The sequence below is a fragment of the Hippocampus bargibanti genome, linkage group LG01 (assembly GCF_051943395.1).
Source record: "Hippocampus bargibanti isolate YZ-2025 linkage group LG01, ASM5194339v1, whole genome shotgun sequence".
NCBI classification, from domain to species: Eukaryota; Metazoa; Chordata; class Actinopteri; order Syngnathiformes; family Syngnathidae; genus Hippocampus; species Hippocampus bargibanti.
Genome location: NC_142734.1, coordinates 36072177 through 36095180, shown reverse-complemented (window position 1 = coordinate 36095180; position 23004 = coordinate 36072177). Strand labels below are relative to the sequence as shown.

Sequence of the window (23004 nt, the reverse complement as noted above, 5' to 3'; positions counted from 1 at the left end):
GATAGGGGGAACCTCCTGATCTCTCACTAGGTTAAGTTTTTGGCTTTTTTTGGCAGTATCACACTAAAGCCACGCCCCTTATTTCTGCTGAACTATGTGCATTGCTGGAGGGCAGGGCTATCTCTGGCCGTTTACAATTTCTTTGCCGATTCAAATTAGGATGATTCAATTTTGCCAGTGACTACTATTGGGTGGTTACGGCTCACTTTTTTCCCCATACTTTTAATTGCAGATTTCGATTTTTTCAAATCCATTTTCAGGAATTTGTTTCAACTGCATTTTTTAAAGTGCTCTACAAATAAAATTGAATTTTGAGGCATCAGGACTAATGTGTAGCGTCCCAGAAAATGCACAAGATGGCGACAAAGCTCCGTTGGAAATGGGTTGATTTGTTTGCTGGGAATTTGTGTCAGCGAATATCAAATAGTTGTCTTGGTGCAACACACAACGATTCACCATCGCGTTATTTATGTGTTTTACTTCTAATTTCGCCATCAACACGATGTTTTCAGACCAAACAAAGTACCCAAAATGCATTGTGTGTCGCTTTCTCGATCAGGGGTGTTCCCTCCGTGACGTCACGTCAGGACTCGTCACCAACTCAAAAACAAGACTTCCTGAATATTCAGTGTGAGTCTTAAAAGGTAAAATATAGCTATATGCGGTGGAATCTTTGTAAAATATGCTCAGTAGAAGTCATTTGAAGTGATTTTACAACTTGTCCGGAGGCGTCGGTTGTCCTTTAACGAATTAATGATGATAGTTGTATTGTGGAGATGCTGGCAAACCCCCCTGCGCGTTTGGATTTTCAAATCATGAGCCAACACAACACAAATGAATGTGTCATAAACCTTTATTAACTGCTTCATATTTCAAAATGTTTAACGGGGGAGGGGTGTTAAATGATCAGTGCTACCAAACATTACAACTTTACATCCAAATACCTAAACGTGTTCATGCTGACAGATGTCCTATCTGCGGTGTGAGCTGCTACGTTTGCTGCATTTGTCAGCTACTGTCTAGTAAGAGAGGACAACATGCCCCCTTTTCCCAACACGCACACATGTCGACACACGCATACTGTGCTCTGGCTGAACGTAAAAAAATAAAATGACAATTAAAACATCACTCAAAATGATCAGGCGGGAGTGCTGGAGGTCAATTAGCTTAAAAATGCAAACATAACTAAAAGCACAAAATGAGCTAAGTACAAGCTCACTTTATTTTCTTTCAGGCGGTCGTTATGGCGACAGCTAAAATGTCTTCTCATAAACAAAAAGCACCACCACATTAACTACCATGCGAAACAGTATTGAAGAAGAGCGTCACCTTTTTTTTTCTTGTTTTGGGTGAAAGAGGGTGGGGCGGGTGACTTGGCAGGAAGTTGCCACTCCACAGTTCCGGTAAGCGCATCCATCGCTACCCCCTTTCACTTTCCATATGGCACCGCCGAGCTCGACTGGCGATGTCTGCCGGAGCCGTGTCGACAGTGGATGAGCGCAGTAGCCAAGGATGAAAACATGCTGTCAATTTAGATCAAGTTTTGGGAACCCGTTACTACTTCTATGGGGACAAACTAAAACAAGATGACGCTAAGAAATGTTCACAACAATGTCTTCTGATTATTTGTGGTTGTTTTTTTTTTCTCCGCAGCTCACACATACGCTACTCACAAAAAAAAAAAAAAAAGCTATCAATATTTAGCTATTCAAGGTCGCACCTAAAATGTGCTCTCACCTTTCATTCAATCTTTCTCACAGTACAATTTCGGTTCATCTTGAAATTGCACCTAAAAGACAAGTAGCCCTCACTTTTTTTTGTGGACACCGCATTGCATGTTTGTCAGGCTGTTTCACAAAGTACTCACTCTCCATTAAGGTTTAGTCACCCGGGAGAATCAAAATGGGTCATTTCAAGAGAACTAATGTGTGTGTACACTTACGGAGGACACACAGAGAGAAAATAATAATAACAAAAGGCATAAAAAGGAAAATAGTCCTGAAAACGATGACATGTCTACGTGTTTATGCTGAGGTTAGTTGCAGGGTTGAGGGGGGAAATGTGGACATAAAGACCCTCCTTCCACTTGCTTCTCACAACAGTCCAAAAACAACAAGATCAATTCTCAGTCCAACAAGTGATGGCAGGAGTCAGCGTTAGCGATCGGAAAACTCGGATGTCTAAGTGTGTGTGTTAAGACGAGAGATCATCACAGGCGCTTCTGGGCGATGAGCGAGCCCACCACGACCCCGGTTACCAAGGTCACCCCGGCCAAAAGCCACTTCTTGAAACTCTCCTGCGATCGGCGCATCTCGGCTGCCGAGTCGTGGCCAAAGATTTCGGCAAAGCGTTCCTGGAAAAGAAAGAAGAGAGCGTCAATTAATGCGATTGCGTCAATTAATGCGATTGCGTCAATTAATGCTACTGCAGAATGGCCAAATCAAGAAAGCCACAAAATTATTCGATCCCAATCTGTCTTTGTTTGTTTAATGATGCACAGTTGTCTTAAAGGACAACCGACGCCTCCGGACAAGTTGTGTCCATCATTTGTCAAATGGCTTCAAATGACTTCTACTGAGCGTATTTTACAAAGATTCCACCGCATATAGCTACATTTTACCTTTTAAGACTCGCGCTGAATATTCCGGAAGTCTGGTTTTTGAGTTGGTAACGATTCCTGACGTCACAGAAGGAACACCCCTGACCGAGAAAGCGACACACATTGCATTTTGGGTACTTTGTTTGGTCTGATAGCGAAATTAGAAGGAAAACACATAAATAACGCAATGGTGAATTGTTGTGTGTTCCACCAAGACTACTATTTGATACTCGCTGACACAAATTCCCAGCAGACAAATCAGTCCATTTCCAACAGAGCTCTGGCGCCATCTTCTGCCTTTTTTGGGTGCTACATTTCTTTCCAGATGCCTCAAAATGACATGGAATTACTTCTTTAATCGATTGCAAACATTTACGCTTTCCTCTTCAGAACTATTTGAATCATATTCATAACTGGATGAGTAACAAGAAAGCATCTTGTCCGAATCTGTACTCCGTGAGCCCATTGTTTTGTTTCTTGAGCAAGGCAAGACGACGTGGCGTGACGTCACGAACTGGGGGCGGGACTTTCTGAAAATTCCTGTTTCGAGCTGATTTGTGGCAGATTTTAGACACTTGAAGTCATTTTTATTTGTGTTTTGCATTTGACTAAAAATATCAGCCTGCGTGTTTTGGGTATATTAGATGCTATAAAACGTTTTTTTGATGTCAGCTCGGAAACGAAAAAAATGGTGTCGGTTGTCCTTTAAATTTATTCTGATACAGTATCACAAAGGCCTAATCCAGCAGGGAAAAAAAAAAATACATTTTCATAGTGTTTCATTTGTAAGGCTGATTCTTACATTTATACTCCAATACTTGATGGCAACCAGCAGAGGGCAGAATTAAATCGTGTCTTGGGGCCTGTCACGACTTGGATTCTGCGCCATCATAAAACCTCACCGAATCTCATCTCACATCTTGCAGTCATGTCAAATGCAACCCCTCCCCCAAAAAAAATGCTATTACAAATGAAGCCCCGACAGTTGGGTGATAATGAACTGTGGACAATTTAAAATGTCATCATTGTGCTGATCCTAGGGATGTTCTCCTAATGGCAATGAAACCCCCATCTGGAGCCCCTCCCCAATTATATCAGTCGCTGATGTTGCTGTATGTGAGTTTTAATACAAGTCAGTTACCCTTTCAACCGGTAAAAGTATAGTTTTCAAGATTATAGATTAGAAGTCTCGGTCCACTGTTGTGGTGGTGGACTGACCATTGTCCTCAAAATGATCTGGCCACGCTCTAAAAACACTTGTGAACTGACAATGAACAAAACGTTTTTTAGTAAGTCGGCGTAGCACATCTACCGACAGCGGCGTCAAGAGCCGACCGTAACCATGGCAACACTCCCTGTTTAACAAAAAAAAAAAAGAGCTCCCAAAGTCCACATTGATTCCGGCTGTATACAGTAACACATTTGAGGATTGGCTCCTACTTCCTTTGCTTTCCTTCCAACAATAATGTCGCAGGTTGATGGGAGATGTTGACGTTCTTTCCCAGCTCAAGCATAGCCGCCGCCCACTGAAATCATTTCCGGGAAGCAGCTTGTACTTGTCCATTTGCACCAGCAGGGGGCACCTCTGACTGCTTCACAATCGACAGCAGCTGCACTGACTCAGAATGCTGATGATGCTCCTCTGCTGCCCTTACAGGCCCACCCCTCGACAAAAAAAAAATGACAGTCATCCTGGATTAGCCAGACACAAAAAAAATGAGCGATGACTAGTTCTGGTTTCAAGTGGGGGGGAGGGGGGGGGGCAAACAACAAAGGGAACATTTTGGTCAAACCGAGACCGTCACGATTCATCGGGTTATCTATCTACCTGATGATGATTTCAACTCATTTGCGCATCATTTCCAGCAGTTCCGTACATTGTTTTTGTGTCACCTCGTCAAATCTTACCTGCACCATCTTTACTTTTCACTCCAATTACACAGCGGTGCTTGTCACTAGGAATGTCACAATGTCTCATTTATTGATTTACTAAACATCAATGCCCAAGTATCTGCTTGCACCCAATCCAATATGGATCGGGACACCTGCCACCACAGTATAAATGTGAATAAATAAGATAATTTCACACAATATTAATCTTCTTAGTCCTCTTGACTGCTGGCAAACATCATGGATTCGCAGACAGACCACTTGATTCCGTTTTAAAGGACAACTGACACCATTTTTTTGTTTCCTAACTGACATCAAAAAAACGTTTTATAGCAATATCCAAAACACGCAGTATAATATTTTTAGTCAAATGCAAAACACCAATAAAAATGACTTAAAGTGTCCAAAATCTGCCACAAATCAGCTCGAAACTGGTGATTTTCTGAAAGTCCCGCCCCCATTTCGTGAAGACAAGACGTCTTGCCTTGCTCAAGAAACAAAACAATGGGCTCACAGAGTTCAGATTCGGAGAAGATGCTTTCTTGTTACTCATCCAGTTATGAATATGATTCAAATAGTTCTGAAGAGGAAAGCATAAATGTTTGCAATCGTTTAAAGGAGTCCTCCCATATCAATTCGAGCCGTCAAGGACAGCATGTAGTGTCCCAGAAAATGCAGAAGATGGCGCCAAAGCTCAGTTGGAAATGGGCTGATTTTTTTTCCTTGGAATTTTTGTCAGCGAGTATCAAATAGTTGTCTTGGTGCAACACACAACGATTCACCATCATGTTATTTATGTGTTTTCCTTCTAATTTCGCCATCAACACGAAGTTTTCAGACCAAACAAAGTACCCAAAATGCATTGTGTGTCGCTTTCTCGGTCAGGGACGTTCCTTCCGTGACGTGACGTCAGGAATCGTCACCAATTCAAAAACAAGACTTCCTGAATATTCAGGGCGAGTCTTAAAAGGTAAAATATATCTATATGCGGTGGAATCTTTGTAAAATACGCTCAGTAGAAGTCATTTGATTTTACAAATTATGGACACAAATTGTCCAGCCGGAGGCATCGTTTGTCCTTTAGGGCACACGAGGGCTTCAATACCTCCAGAATGTTCGCAGCTATCTTCTAATTTGGTTGAGTTTTTATATACTTCAACATGTAAACAACCAATCTTGGCTCAGCCGTTTTCCGGGTATGGTCATGTGACGCTCACAGGCTGAGAAATCAATGGATATGACCTCAGCGGCCGCAATGTCATTTTCAGTTGGCTGCAAGTGGCAAAATGGCTGCCTCACAGGGATGAATAAACATGGCCTGTTTTGTTGCCCAATTCACATTTCATAAATATCAATCAGAATGTGTTTTCAGTCAGGGAGCTGGACAGAATTCATTACCCTTGAGAATATTTGCACTCCGTTTCACAATTGGGTCTTGATGGTGGGGGGGTTAGTGTTGAAATCATATTTCTATGGCCTAACCAAGGTTGCAAATTTTCATTGCAGGTTTCAACAGGTATGTTCAGACAGAAGAAGTGAAACAAAATGTCATTTCCTCAGGATGAACTTGCAAATCGAGAGTGTGTAGGAGCAAGAGGTTTGGGTGTATCGCGCAATGTCGTCGACTGACAGGAACTTCTGAACCAACAAATCTTGCAGAGTTTTCTAAGAATTTCGCCGGGTGTCGACATGTTGGCGGAAGATAAGCCGACGCGATGACCTCAATCCTGTGTGAGTGTGTGTCTGACTACATGTAAATTAATGACTCAGAGGACAACATTTCTCATGCGCCTTTTAATCGATCAAATGTCATCCAAGATTTGGGTCTTGATAGATGTTTACTGGACACGACTGTGGCCAAATACCCCTCATTACCCCCATTCCCTAAATAAAAAGACTGTCCTCTTCTGGCAGCAACCCTGCTTGGACCCACTGCAGAAAAAAGATAAATTCACCTTTCACTTTTGGGCCTGAATTACGCAGGTTAACGTGACTCATAATCAGACTAAAGTACGCATGACGCAAAACCGGGTTTGCATTTCGGCACCTGCTTACTGGCAGGGTAAATGACGAATAAAGACATTTGTGACACAATTAGGTAGAGTAAGTACAGTGTGCGAAAAGCTTTGTGCCTTTTGGTTCAGTTCCTTCACCGCGACAAACCGATTCCTCCGCCAATCTCTCGCTGTAGCCTGTCCTCACTTGTCAACAAGACCCCAACATTCTTATATTTTTGGACAAGATCTCATCCCCAACCCAGAGTGAGCACTCCTTCTTCTTCTGACTGAGTACCATTGTTTCACATTTGGAGTTGCTTTCACCCCAAGAGCTCCACGTTCTGCTGTGAACTGCCCCACTGAAGAGCTGGAGATGGCTGCGTGAAGAACTAAACACTACATCATCTGCAATCACGAGGCCACCAAGCATCCAGAGCCTTGAGAAACTCCAAGCAGATCTCATCTTATGCGGTTTAACCACCTCAGTGACTTCAACCCCAGAGATAGAAGAGCCCACCTCAGGACTTTAATTCCTCCTCGGACTGGGCTTCCTTGAAGGAATGTGTGCTTGGTGGAGTTGAGGAGGTCTTTAAAGTATTCTGCCAATCAACTCACATCCTGAGTCGAGGTCAGCAACATCCGATTCCCACTATGCACAGTTCGAATGGTGCAGTGCTTTCCCCTCTTGAGACAGTGGACAATGGATAACAATTTCCTCGCAGCCATCCGGAAGTCTGCTTCCATAGCCTCACTTTCGTCCGTTGTAGTTTTTGCCTCGGAGAGCACGGATTCAGTTTGTCCAGCTGGTATCCATGAGCTGCCGCTGGAGTCCCACAGGGCAAAAAAGCCAGATAGGATTCCTTCAACTTGACGGCATCCCTTACTGCCCGCCGCCACAATAGGCACCGAACATAAATCTGATTGCCCGCTTCAATAATCGAGCTGTAAAAGATGGTCTACTCAATATCCACCGCCTCTCTGAATGTGGCTGGAAATAATGCTCACAATGATAACTGCACCCAAAAAAAAAGTCTGTTGTTACATTTTTGAAGTATTGCACAAATGGTTGCCAATGTTTTCAAAGTTTTTCTCCATTGAGCTTTCTGTTAATGTTTAGTAGGTTTCACTGCATACAAAGTTCAGCCAAGACACTAAATATTGACTCCATTGAGCCTTGTTACTACTGGCTTGGGCCACGTCCACACAAAAGATGAAAAGAAATCATCACTTTATGGGACTGTTCAATTTTAGAATGATAATTTGAGTCAGTCTTCCATGTTTGCCCACCAATGGTGTTGGTTATTGGAGTTTAAAACATTTTGCTGACAGATAGCTAGCTAGCTGAAAAAAAATACAATCAAGTATTACACCACTTGGTGACACTATTGCATACATACTCATGTGCTTACATGTGTGTACAAGTAGTGTTATGATACTGAAGTTATTTTGCCCAACAGCTCTAGTAAAAATTAGACTAACCTATACAGTTAATTATTTTATGACAGTGCCAAGTACTACAACCTTCGGATACAGTTATTCTGAAATTAAATGTTTTCGACATGGGAGATTTCACTTTCGCGGAAAAAAAGCCTTGTACTGTACATGTAAGTACGTCAGAGAGGGACGTGGTGGCCTTGCATTCCTACCTTCCAAGCACAAACCTTGAAGGAACTAAAGACCGTTAATTTGTATTCGTGACGTGGGGAAGCTGCCAAGAAAAATGGGACTGTTTGTTTTGTTTCACTCTCACCTTGACTTCCTCCGTAGGCCTTGATTGTGGCGTGCATTGAGGTTACGCGTAACCGCCCCAAATAAACCTAATCCCTAATTGAACCCACCACAACACGGGAATGACTTCTGACACAGATGGCAGGATGACTAAGAGAGTGTGACAGGACATACACGCACATAACACACAGTAGGTAACTTGACTACACCAACGCAGAGACGGAAACAACCACGAGGGATTGACGACTGCATGAATGATGAGTCACACTTTGGGTACATACCGTTTCAATACTGTAGTTGACTTCATTGTTTCTTATTAAATATGAACAGACAAAGCAAAGGTCGTCCAGTTCCGGTGCAATCAGCGAGGAGCTATGCGAGCAATGTGGGTGTAGTGGACAAGCACCTTGGGAGGAGAGTGATTGACAGCTCTACAACGAACAAGTCAAGGCATGTCAGAATTGCCCAAACTGTATTGATCACATGGAGGTGACCAAGAGTCGAATTGTGCTTTCACAGCGTGTTCCACTCATGACTTTAAATCAACAAGAAAATCACAGATAACATGGAGAATTATTAATGCCACAGGCTTAACAAAATGGCATTTCCGTTTCTCATCGCCGTAGTGACAATTGACTACTTCAGCGGCCTAAAATATTGGTCGACTGGCTTGATTTGGGCACCATTTTGCTCTGACGGTCATGTGAAAAGTCAAGATTTTGAAAGTATGAGGATTCCACCCTTCTTTTCCCTTCAGGGTCGCCGCAGTGAATCAGTATCCTCTGTCTGACCCTGTTTTGTTCATCCTCTTCTCTCACACCAGCTCCCTTCATGTTCTCTTTCACAACATCCAAAAAACACCTCTTTAGTCTTGCTCTCGGTCCCCTGCCAGGCAGTTCAAGACTCAGTATCTTTCTCCCAATACATTCACACTCTCTCCCCTGGACATGTCCTAACCACCTCAGTCCTCGTAAATGCATTTCATGAGAAGATTACAACTCGACTGACTGCATTTAAAGCAGCAACGTATGTAGCTATACAAGCGAAGCATCTATTGCCTTCATCTGCAATCATGGTAGTCGGTAACAGGCGTGCTAGCTGCTATGTCGTGCGTACCACTCCATCCAGACGGCAGACGACCATTCACATTTAAACATGTTTTATTGCCTGTTCTCCACCCATCAGATTAGATATTCATTGTACTTTGAGGATCGGATCCAGAGACCACCCGGGGGCTTCTTTATTCTGTCAGTATGCACAAGGAAGCAAATGTTGGTTGCAGCGTATTTTGTCACCCGTACCCCCCCCCACCCCTCTGAGTCCCACCTGGCAGGTAAAGCAAGTCTTTCACTTTCAACACCCCTTTTCATACAACCTTTTTTTCCTTATCCCCCGCTCCACTCCCACGTGGGAAGCCCTTTCGCATTTTGAAACTTTCCGCTTCTTCTGAACGTCAAAATCTAAGGGCTCAGGGAATAAACGTTGGGGAACCAGAGATTAGCTCCTGGAAGCAAAAGGTGAGAGGGAATAAAAAAAAAAAGGGAGATCATGCAGTCGGTTGCTAAAGCAACGAGAAAGCAGCCGATTAGTGTGGCTGACAAATGGTCCAAACACTGCATGTGGAGAAAGCAGCGTTTTAACGATCATTAGGAGGAGATTCTTATTCATCGCCTCCGACTGCTTGCTCGGTTGCACGTGTGTTGCGCCATAAGCTACAACAATACAACACACAAGTCGCCCTTCTTCCTCCCCTGAGAGAAAATAAATAAAGGGAAATTTCAATCGTTAAACAGTAGCCGAGAAGAGTAATCGAAGCTCGACGTCCAGGGCATTGTCACTAACTGATGATTAATTGGGTATGTGTATCCAGACCATTAACTGGAAATACAATTTTGGACGGATAACTACAGTGTGTTCCACCGCGTAGCCTATTTTTTTGTGCTACATGTACGTGTATGTGTTTCGAGAGGATCACTCAAAAAAAAACAAGCATGAAATCTCAACATGAGTTTCAATTCATGACGCGGCCTTTAGATTTCACTTTTCGGATAAATTGGGTAATCAAAGTCCCCCGCTCGCCTTTAGCTTCCACCGGCATTCTCCAAATTACTTCTCCAAATCACATCCGTCAGATTAGCTATAAAACCAAACTATGTGGCTTGGCTGTTGGGCTGAAAGAGTTCCCGGCAGTTGAGTTTCACCGTGCGGATACTATTGAAGACAATTCTGTCAAAAGCAATTGTCGCCCACATAAGCACTTTTAAATATCGGTGAAAACAACAAAGTGACATGCAAATTGCTATCCAATGTCATTGTGATTGTACTTGTTGGTACAACTCACATGACTCAAAAGAGCAACATTCTTCTGTGCTGATGAGTCCGAGTGTTTTCAGTGATCTCTCACACACACCTCCGATACAAACTTGTAATTCATGAGGCATCACTTGTAAAGGTCTTATCCGAGTTTCTGTTCGGTGAATGAATGGGAGTCAGATGGGAGCCGCAATTCAGTGTGCGCGCTTACCTACCCTGACTAACCTGCAGCTGACATTCAAACTAAAAAGACATCACTTGACTTTAACTCATGACATTAACAAGTCACAATGAGATGGTTTTGGAGTTTGACTTCTGGTTTTCCGAGACGGGATCCACTTCAACGTCGAGAATGATTAAGAAAACATACGGTTTAAAAATAACATGAACCAGCTGCATCGGGTGCCTGAATCCGGTCCTTGAGAGCCTCCATTTAACCTGTTTTATATCTCCCTTCATTAACACGTCTCATTCAAACGATCAACTCATCAGCAAGCATTTCGAAACCCTGATAATGATCCTGGCCATTTACAGAAGGGGGAGTAATCTCAAGCGAGCTGGCAGGGGGCCTTGAAGACCGGATTTAAATATTGCGAGGCTAACATGGTTCAAAAAGACTTTCAGAGGACTTTGGATTCAAACTGACGGGTTGAGAATCAGGGGTTCAGACCAAATGCTGCATTGAAAGCAGAAACAACCACCCAAGCGCTGCCGAGATGCCAAAAGATCCAAATTGACCTTTGCGAGGTGGTGAGACATTCCCAGGCACAGGGCTTGCGCTATGACAAACCAACCGTCCCTGAAACAGATCACACGCTAACCGCGTCTGCGTATGTAAGTAAGATAACAACAGAAGTGTTTTTGACATCAGAAAGTGTAGAAAAACGCCAGTTGTTCTTATAAACTGCCTTGAATGAGGAGCTCCATTTAATTTGATGGCTCACTTCAGACAAGAGTGGCGTTCAGCAGTCTAGGAGTGCTTTCGTACCGTGGAGTTCGTCTCCTCTGATGTGTAAAAAAATGTGTCAGGTCAACTTTTAAGATGCTTTGATCCAAAACTATCAAAGAGGCCTTGAACGTGTGCTGCCATGACTGCTTAGCTAGCTGAATTGGGGCTAGGCAAAAATAATAATAATAATAATACATTGTATTTATAAGCGCCTTTCAAAACTCTCAAGGGAAATAAAATCAACCAAACAAACAAGTGAGGGGAAAAAACATACATCAGTCAGTCTTGCCACCAATTCCATTAGTGACGAAATTATTAATCAAGACCATTTCTCATTCCCAAATTTTCCAGACACCCAGAATTTCAGTTCCTCTGCAATCACATTATAGTTACGGTTGTCTCTTGGGAAAACATGTTTCATCCCCTCCACACATTACATCCACAACACACAACAAATTAATGAATAACTAGTTTTCAAATATGAAGTCAAGAATAATAGACGTATTGTGATACAACTATTTAGACATTTTGGTTCAGACTTTAGCAAGCATCATGGCACTCGTGATGCTTGATTTACTTTCGCAGGCCGAAGAAAATGATGTGGCGGGCCAGATTTGGCCCCTGTGCCTTGACTTTGCTCAACAGTAAATAATGTTGTCTAAGAAAACAGATTTCTGCAATGTCAAGTTGAAAATGTCAGCTTTTTGAATTCACGGATGGAAAGCAAAACATTTTGTCTAAATGACAAACCAGTTGACAGATTAAGTGATTTAAGATAATCATGATTTGCAGAAATCAACAAAACCTTTTTTTTGTTTACCTAAATCGTTTGGGACCTTGTCAAATAATTGTTGCTGAATCACAACGAAAGCTTTTTCCTTCCCCTAAAAAACTACCCACACACCTCACAATGCCTTTCCCTTTTTCAAGGACTTCAACAGGACTGCTTTGACATTTGAGGAGCAAGAAAATCTGCCAGAGATCTCCCATGACAGAGGCAGGAAGGGATTCAAAGGACAAAACAACCCACAGACCGGTTCAATCTGATAAATCAAGCATTAAGCCGATTCCCTCACATGAGAGGCAAAAGACGACCTTATGACACAGGCAAGCGGCTCAGAAACATCACCCACAGTGTTCCTCCAAAATGAGGAAAATAAGGAACGCACTGGAACAAGGAACACAAACTACAGCAATAGTCACAGGACTTCACATTTGTCTGTTGTCTTATTCCAATTTTGTCGCTCAAAATTCTTGAAACACACAATAAATACATACACATGTAAAGTACATATTTGCTCCTGATTTGAAAAGCACAACGCCTGCAAGCAGGGAGTCACCCAAAAGCAAATCAAGGACTGACCACAGAACAAATTCTTTGTTCGTAATTAGGCAATAACTTTCAACACCTTTGGTGAGAATGTCAGACATCAGTTTTACCGTATTAAAATGGGAGTCCTGAATATATTTTTTGTAACAAAATGTGCTCTAGTAAGTCCTACAAAAGGCATAGGAAGTGTATTAATTTTGATTTATTCCAATAATTAGTAACTATTTTCTGAAAGTGTTTGGGGTTGTGAATTTATTTCATCCGACGAATAGCCGAGAAAACCGTGATAGTACTTCAGCCTCTCAAAATGCTTGTGCGACACAAAGTTCCTCTGTCTGGGATACTTTGAGATTGCATGTGGGAATTACGGCTGGATGAAGACAGAACAGATACCTCTTGCGCTCCAGAAAGCGAATTAACACAACAGGCAAACCTCATAGCAGAGTCCGGCACCGCCACGTTTGGACCGTAGGCATATATAAGGCCGACATTACCAGTAAGACTTTAGTTCGCTGAAGAAGCATCTTGGATAAGAAGCAAAACATCCGACACCTTCAAAGAAGTACAGATGACGGCTGAAGAAACCTTTTTTAAAGGTAAAATATAGCTATATGCGCTCAGTAGAAGTCATTTGAAGCGATTTTACAAATTATGGACACAACTTGTCCGGAGGCGTCGTTTGTCCTTTAAATTTGCTTCATGAACCGGTTGCTTTAAGCACACTATTTCTTAGAGCAACAGTGCTACGTATGAAGACAAAAATGGTGTGTCGTTAAAAATAACATATCATGCATCCTATTGTCATGTACCGCAATGAAAGGCGCTTATAAACGAAATGTATTGTGATTATAGTCATAATATATTGTAAATTAGAAAACAATATTATACTGCCAAAATTAACTAGTGGGTGGCAACGAAAAATTCTATTTAAAATGAATTTAGAGAGAAAGATGAATACAGGCAACCATGCCCCTTGGAGGCACTTTATGATTGAGAACAGGGTGTACTTTCATTCCAATGTGACATTTCAAGCCAAAGGTGACAAATGTTTTGAAGAGAAAGAAAATGCAAATAGCTTTTGAACTCGTCAAAGACAAATTCAAAGAAAGCTTTTTAATCAATCCCATTTTTTTTTCCTCTTTTCAAACGGGAACTGCCTTGTTTAAACAAAAGTTAAAAGCCAGGTAGGAGCAGAGGTGCTCGAGGCTCTTAACCAAACCTCTTCATATTTAAATCCCTAAAGCAACAAAATGCACAACCTTGTTTCTTGGTGACACGAGTCTTGTGACAGCACAAGAAAGCAAATGCGAAGCACCAAAATGATGAACTTCCAATTTCTTCTGGCAGCCATTTTGGCAGCAAATTACACACAATTGCCAATGTAACCGCACCTCAAATGCGTTTAGGTCTTGGCTCCATTTTAAGGTCATGGGTCACTTTCACATGTGCTTTTGTGCTAATGTTATTGTTCGGGTGGCTTTTGCAACTTTGTGTTCCTGTAGTAATTGCTGCGATTGACACGACTTGTCCTTGTGATTGTGTTAGCAACGACTGCGGTCAAAATGACTTTTCAAAGGCTTGAGCGACGCACCTTTGATGTTGACGGCTTGTCAAAGGTCTCAAGCTGCCGGCGATCCGTTTTTAATAAAACAGCCTCACGATAATGAGCCGCTTTAGCGGGGGGAAACATTCCGGTTGTGATTGGGACGCCATTGCCCAAAATCTCGCTGACTTTTGAGATGAAATAATTCACTTAGCTACAAAATTTAAAGCACAACCGACGCCATTTGTTTTTGTTTCCTAACTGACATCAGAAAAACGCGTTATGGCATCTAAAATGCTATAAAACGTCGCAGAGCGCCGATGCGGATGTGGAACTGTCGCGGCTTGGAATTGAAGCGGATCTATGTGGGACAATCTCTTTTCGGCAATAGATGCTACAGCTGCGTGTTTGCTTTCAACATTTAGCTTGTAGTCGATGTGCACATTCCACCATGATGTCCCTGATCCACTGGTGAAAAGATGCTTTGATCTTCTCTCTAGAACTGCTTCATGTATCAAAGAGGTGACAGAAAGTGCTTAAGAATGAATGACTGTGTCTCTGTGTTGTCATATTATTTGTTACTTAGTTTTTTTTTTGGTTTTTTTGACTTCAAGACGGCTGTAAAATGTAAATTTCTCCACTGTGAGACTAATAAAGGCAAATCCAATCCAATCCAATAAAATACCCAAAACATGCAGGCTGGTATTTTCAGTCAAATGCAAAACACCAATAAAAATGACTTAAAAGTGTGCTCAAACTGCAAAAAAATTGAGCATTTTCAGAGAGTCCCGCCCCCAGTTTGTGACGGCACGCCAAGACGTCTTGCCTAGCTCGAGAATCAAAACAATGGCTTCAGATACAGAGATGATGCTTTCTTGTTACTCATCCAGTTATGAATATGATTCCAATAGTTATGAAGAGGAAAGCATAAATGTTTGCAAACGATTAAAGAAGTTCTACCGTGTCATTTTGAGGCATCATGACCAAATACGCTCAGTAGACGTCATTTGAAGCGATTTCACAAATTATGGACACAACTTGTCTCGGGCATCGGTTGTCCTTTAAGGGAAAAAAATGTTAAAAATACCACTGGTCTTTTAAGTAAGCTATATTGATTACTTCTATATATTCCTAACCAGCTAAATCAATCATCCAGTGCCATGTTGTAAATTAAATTATACTTGAGCTTTTTAATATGAAAATAAATATTTAATGTCCACCCCAGGGCAAGGGTGCACTTTGTCTCATCTTCTAGCGATGAGTATGAACCTAGGATGGAAACGCAAAGTACCCAAGCATGAAGAACGGGTAGCACAAAGCCAAATTTGAGTACACGCTCTTCTTTAAAACATGAAAGAAGCACGACTTTAGGAGCAGAACAACATCTTGATGTTGTGCGCAAATTGTTTTATTATCTGCTCTTATTGCAGAGGCGCTGACAATATCGTTATTGCTTCGGGCGCCCCAAGGCTAAAACAAGTCTGGGATGAACACAAGCATCGTGTCTTGGATGCACTTTGTCATCATTTAGTCTTCATCAAGCTGGCGAGCAAGCATTTGCATGAAAGCCGCATCAACCCTCTCCATCCGGCCCACTACTTGCCATCTTTATACACCACACACTAATCCCGTGATATGCCATATAATCTGATCACAGATATGACCGAGTGGGGTGCTGGAAAAAAAAAAAAAAAAAACACACAATGGGGTTAGCTGTTTTTAATTTTGGTGAAATGAAAAAGGGGTTACCCGTAGGGGTAGAGCGAAGAGGTACAAAAAAAATGGAGGAGGAAAATGAATGGGGGCTGGGGGTGTTTGCTCGTGACCTGATTTTAGCACTAAGCCCGAGAGAAGTGGAACAGCACACCAAAACGAGAGTCAGCGCATAATGCAAGAGTGCACCAGCACTTTTTCCACCGCCGCTTTTGGTCTTCTTTTCACCAAACATGGCTACTTTTGTGATTTTGGTGGATGGAGGGGGGTGACTCAGCATATTTTAATATATCCAGAATATAGATCCAAAAGGCTGTGTGAGTTTTGGGTTTTTGTACAACTTATTGACAGCCATCATAAATTTAAAATGAATGATAATTCACACTCAATTATGTTATGCTAGAAAAGAAGTGTTTCTGTATGTGTGCATGATGTGCGTTGTTCTGACCTTGGAAAAGATGACTGGTTCACAATATGGATGGATGTTTTATATGGGGGGGGGGGGGTACACGCATGATAATTTTCCATGCATTGGTGACTGGGTGTGTAGACGGACTCATGGCAATGATTAAATATGCCAGCCTGCATCGCATTATAAGTGCAAAACCATTTTCCTCCGCAGGTGACTTTTTCACCAATTATTTGTTCAGTGATTAAAAGAATGAACATATATTTTAAAAAATCCAATTCAGTTATCGCTCTGGTCATTGTTTTCCAAATTAAAAAAAAGCCAATGTTGCAAATGTCTTATTTTGATTCAACTAAAGATAATGGGACAGCTTTCATAAAGCACCACAGAAATTACAAAATTAACTGTTGAGGCAGAAGAAATGAGGACTTGTGAAACAATGGCGTCAACTCGATTAAAATAGCCGCATTGCTAATCAATTTTGACACTTCTAGACTGAACCAGTAACAGAATCACTTTCATAAAATTGAGTACAACATGAATCCTGTTCCTGTCACATTGCTTCATTGTCGTTTGTTTCATTAATAACTAAATAATTGGTTCACAGAAAAGATGGAAAAAGGTATTTTATGGAAAGACTGAATCATAGTTACTCAAACTACAGTAAAGTCTCGTTATATCGATATTCAAGGGAGTCCGAAAAAATATCGATATAACCGGGACTATCGATATATCCGATATCGATATAACGAGACTTTACTGTATTTAATAATGATATGCCCCATTGCCATCCCAGAATCTCTTCTGTGAAAAGACTTCTGAAGGCCGAATATTGATGCCCTGAACCAACCACTCAGCAAAAAAACACCATTTCAAGTCAACCTATTATGCGTTGTTGGTCCATAATACAGCAACAACAAGCACCTGTACATAAACTAAATCATTTGGCATCTCCATAAACAAATCTGTTTGAACCGTCAAGAGATTTTTTAATCAAGAGAGCATCTTTCACGCCACTTCGTCATCTACTTACCATGAACTCATTACGTGGCGTGCGCGCGTGTGAAGGTGATTTGCAGCACAGAGTGCATTAAAAAGTGTTGATGTCATCTCAAGGTGGCTGAACAAATCAAAACAAAAAGGCATGTGAGCACCATCTTGAATATCAACACATCGCTAATGACATTCCTCACGTTTTCCTTGCAGACCTGCGGCTGATTCAGAGGTACAATCTGTCTGCTGTCATTGTCAGCCCGCGACTGTGACACACACGCACCGCAAAAGCAGTTTATTATGGATGTTAAAAAAAAACAAAACGTGAACCCACCCACCCACAAACAATAGAAATGCATACATATGAGCGCATTCAGATTGGCGTCGAGCCGCCCACGACGACAAACCAACGTGGCTGCCGCTGATCGGATACAAAGAAGGGCTTTGCTGGAGAGCCTTTTCTTGGTGTGCGTTAGACGTATATGAGTTCACCTTTCGGAAAAAAAAAAAAGATTACAAGCAGAAAACGCCGATAGACGTGATCAGTTTAGAAAACTATAAAGGAAAATTACACGCGCGTGTATGGCTGGCTTTAGGTTCTTTGTTTCAAGTAGTCATCGGTCCAACATGGCGATGTCCCCTCCCCTTACGCAACACGTCACAATATCATAAAATGTTGACACATACGAGATAACAGCAGCTGTGTGTAAGACAGAACGATAACTGCTTGATATGGTATAGACACAGTCTTTTTTTACGCACCACAAAAATGTCCACAAGCAAAACTATGCGTTCTCTGAATTGTCCAATATTTTCGGAGCGCCTTTCGTTTCACTACGATTCTCAATGGGAGTTGACAAGCCGATGGAGACGACGAGGAGATCAGAAACACAAAGATAGAAGGGGGAAAGGGGGGGGGATTCTATTAAGCAAGGGAGGCAAGTGATGGGGTGGCGAGGGAGGCCGGGACGGAAAAATAAGGGACAAAAATCGATCCGAGAGGCACGGCAAGAGAGACGTATGGAAGATAAAGGATGGGGAGCAGAGGAGGAGGCGGGCTGGATGGGTCCCAAGGGTGAAATTTCCCTTTTTTATTCTATGGCAGGCAGGCTGAAAGATGACTGCGGATCTATACGCCTCTATGTTAATTACAGGGCGTGGAGGGGGGGCACAGATAATACCAAAACCTTTTTAGGGTGGCAAGATTTAGAGCCCCATTCACGGAAATGAAGCATTGGGTACTGTGCCATTTTGTTGGTAGCGTCGGCCATCGTAGACTATATTGTTATCTTCTCAAGGCTCCACGACGCAACGCAATGATGAATGGCCATAAAAAGGTCACCTGCAAAATGGGATTCAAACATCAAAGCGCAACAAATGCTGCTTGTCGGCCATTGTTCTCCATTTATTGCTTCATTTCTTGAATTTTCTGCGTGATCATTAGCGACGTACTAAAACTTCACCTTAACTTTTGCCCCTACTGAGCCTATAAAAAAATGACCGCTATACCTCATCAAGTTGACAGATAGCCGGCTTTGAACGCAAGCGATCTTAATTAAAAAAAAAAAAAAAAAAAAAAAAACACTTTTGACATTGCATTAGTAAATCTCCCAATTCCATTCAATTGTATTGCCTTGCTGGAGAATCAAAACAATGGCTTCAGATTCGGAGTATATGCTTTCTTGTTACACATCCAGTTATGAATATGATTCAAATAGTTCTGAAGCAAAAAGCATACATGTTTGCAATCGATTAAATAATTTATTCCGTGCCATTTTGAGGCAACATTGGGGGGAAATGGATCACCAAAAAAAGAGGCAGAAAATGGCTACCAAGCTCCATGTCAGGAATTAATCAGGCTGATTAATTCCTTACACGGAGCTTTGTCGCCCTCTTCTGGCTCTTTTTGGTGCAACACGAGGTTTTCAGACCAAACAAGTACAGCAAAATATATTGACGTGATGGACGGACTGCTACAATGTGTCCTATTTTCGGTCAGGGGCGTTCCTTCAGTGACGTCACGTACGGACTCGTCACCAACTCAAAAACAAGACTTTCGGAATATTCAGTGCGAGTCTTAAATCGTAAAATATAGCTATATGCGGTGGAATCTTTGTAAAATACGCTCAGTAGAAGTCATTTGAAGTCATTTTACAAATTATGGACACAACTTGTCCGGCGATGTTGGTTGTCCTTTAATTAGTTACCAGAGAGTGTGTGTAAGGCGAAAAGTTCATCTGCTGAACATTTATTCGTCCCACAATGGGGAAATTTGATATCCATAAATCTTGAACGGAAAACAACCCGCATACGGGGTAAAGATGTACAAGTAAAGAACAAGTAATGCTAATTAAATCTGACGTTTAAATGCCTTTTTATCCAGTTAGTGGCATGTCACAAGTGCACGAATGGCCATTTCCCACTTTTCTCCGACATGGTTCTTCACCGTGCATTATATCCTCCCAGCTGCAGCCAAGCTTGTCCAGACCAGATAAGACTTTTATGTCCGCCAGAGGGATGGAAGACATTGTTTTGCTCTCTGGTAAGTTCAGATATTACTCTTCCCTAATTGGTAATAAGGCCGTACCCTGACCTCGAGGCACCTCGTCTCCACTGAGTAATCACTGCGGTTGGGAACGGCGTTATTGAGGTCGATGGCAGTGGCGCTTCTTCCCCCGTCTGTCTATTATCCGGCAATAGATGGCCTTTTACTCTGGCACTTTGCTTGGTCGCGGCTCTGGCCGAGCATATTCATCTCCCATCAGGAGCCGCTAATATGGCGCTATCTCAGCATCTCGGCCAGCGCGGCGCACAAAATAAGCTCCAGAGGGGATCATTTGCGAGGTTGGCTGGCAGTGTTAATGGCAGCACAGGGAGCACTGCGCTGCGCAACCTGTCACCTCTGCCGCAGTCATTTGTGGAGCAATTAACTCATTTTGAGGAGACGTTTTTTACACCTTAATCCCAGGAACCTGAAGCAGTGTTTTTTTTTTAAACAATAAAAATATGACAATACAACGGGGAGGTTGACTATGGGGTTGGCAGCTTTCGAATATTTCACATTTCACATACATCATAGGTGTGTTGTTGGATAACGGATTTTTGAATGAGTTTCCTTTTTACATAAACAATTTACTTCTTAAAGGACAACCGACGCCTCCGGACAAGTTGTGTCCATAATTTGTAAAATCACTTCAAATGACTTCTATTGGGCGTATTTTACAAAGATTCCACCGCATATTAAAGCTATAGTTTACCTTTTAAGACTCGCGCTGAATATTCAGGAAGTCTTGTTTTTGAGTTGGTGCCGATTCCTGACTTGGGCGCCATCTTCTGCATTTTGTGGGTGCTACATTTCAGTCCAGATGCCTCAAAATGACAGGGAATAACTTCTTTAATCGATTGCAAACATTTATATTTTCCTCTTCAGAACTATTTGAATCATATTCATAACTGGATGAGTAACAAGAAAGCATCTTCTCCGAATCTGAAGCCATTGTTTTCATTCTCGAGCAATGCAAGACGTCTTGGTGTGATGTCACGAACAAGGGGGCGGGACCTTCTGAAACTGGTCACTTCCGGTTTCAATTTGAAGTAGTTTTTGGACACTTTAAGTCATTTTTATTGGTGTTTTTCATTTGACTAAAAATATCAGCCTGCATGTTTTGGGTATTTTAGATGCCATAAAACGTTTTTCTGGTGTCAGTTAAAAAACAAAAAAGTGACGTCGGTTGTCCTTTAAACTGCCATAAAGTGGATGTCTAGACTTTTGAGATGACTGTAGCGTCGCCCGTTATCTGTCAACAAATGTCTTTTTCACCACGTCGATCTCGCATTCATTTTATAATTGCGTGCCCAAATTGTTGAAGTGACTGAGAAACGGAGTACTGCCGTCTCCACAAATATTTCATCAGCTAGCATTGACATTGAGGAGGGCACACCTGCCTCAAGGCGATGATCTAACATCTGCTGGCGGCATAACCCTGCAAGGAGGTACCAAGAGGGAAGGAAGGAAACATGAAAGAAACATGAAAAGAAGAAAAAAGTGCAAGAAACGGTGTCTCGTGAGTTTTGCGGTGGGTTACTTTCGGGGAATTCGGGGACTTTTAACTTTGAGCAGCAGAGACCGCAAAAAAGAAGAAGTGAGACAGGCTGGCTGTTGAGAAGATGGAAATATCAACAATGGGATGATGAGACAATACTCGAGTGCGGGGCTCAGGAACCTATGGCTCGCGAGCCATAGGTGCCATCTGGCTCGCAGATAAAAACTAAATACATACTTTGACCTTTTCGCTGCTCATTTCCTGTTAAGGCTGCAGTTGGCTGAAAGTGCAATTTGATTGGATGATACTGACTTAAGTGCCGTTGAAACAAGTAAACTAAAATTGTTTATGCAGTCCTAAAACTGAATATTCTGCGGGTCCTGCAATTTGAGTGAAAGTGACAAAAACCCTGGCACTGGAGTGGACACATTTTTGCACATCATCAGGCAGTGAATTACAGTAAAGTCGCGTTATATCGATATTCTCGGGAGTCGGAAAAAATATCGATATAACCGGACTATCGATATATCCAATCCTGCGGCATGTAAATGTTCTCCTTGCGTTATAGAAGGACCCCAGGTTAACCCAGTAAGTGGCATCTAAAAAAAGTACAGTAAAGTCTCGTTATATCGATATCGGATATATCGATAGTCCCGGTTATATCGATATTTTTTCGGACTCCCTTGAATATCGATATAACGAGACTTTACTGTATAACAAATCAGTCGTAATAAATCCATCAATAATCATTTATAATAGTAACATGTCAATCATAGTAATCAGTCTTTTTTTTCGAATCATCGTCCAACCCGAGCGTCTGTGAGCGGAAACAGACAAAAGCTGTGGCCTGCCCTGCGAGATTTTGTCGTAGGTGCGCGGCCCGGCCGCCGGGATGGCAGTTGCCATGGCATCGGCCTCTGACCTGCCGCTATACAGAACACCAGAGTGGACATAAACAACAGAGCCCTCCCCTTGGCTCGCGTTCGCCTTCATACCATCAAATGGCTGGCACAAAGGAAAGCTGACCTTAACGGTCCTGCAGAGCACGCGGGCGCACAACGCGGACTGTACTGGGACGTCATGTGCACGCAGCTGCCATAAACACGCGCTCACTCGAGAGGAGAGGCCAGGGAAAGGGAGAACAAAGTGCGAAAATAAAACCTACCACGGACGGCCAGGAACCAAACGGGTGGCCGCAGTCAAACAAAGGACTATCTGTGATAGCCTGGAATCTTCCCCACCCAGTGATGAGACAAATTCCGTTCTGAGGCTGCAGGGCAGCTCCAAATCGCTACATCGCCCATTGACTTCCTGCAACCCTTAAAGGACAACCGACATCACTTTTTTGTTTCTTAACTGACATCAGAAAAAATGCTTGGGAAACGGGTGGGAAATGTCGCACACAAAAAAGGCAGAAAATGGCAACAGAGCCATGTAAGGAATTCATCAGCCCGTTTCCACAGGCTGATTAATTCCTTACATGGAGCTTTGTCGCCC

At 42.3% G+C, this 23004-nt stretch overlaps 1 protein-coding gene across 1 annotated transcript in view; it reads right to left on the bottom strand.

Moving 5' to 3' along the window:
* Positions 1-1238: 1238 nt before the first annotated feature.
* The window catches only part of bcl2l1 (BCL2 like 1), a 28189-nt gene continuing 6423 nt past the window's right edge, over positions 1239-23004 (bottom strand). Inside the window, exon 3 of the mRNA XM_089014388.1 lies at positions 1239-2353. Coding sequence (XP_088870514.1) covers positions 2210-2353 — 144 coding nt within the window. The 3' untranslated portion in view covers positions 1239-2209. The remainder of the gene's footprint in view (positions 2354-23004) is intronic.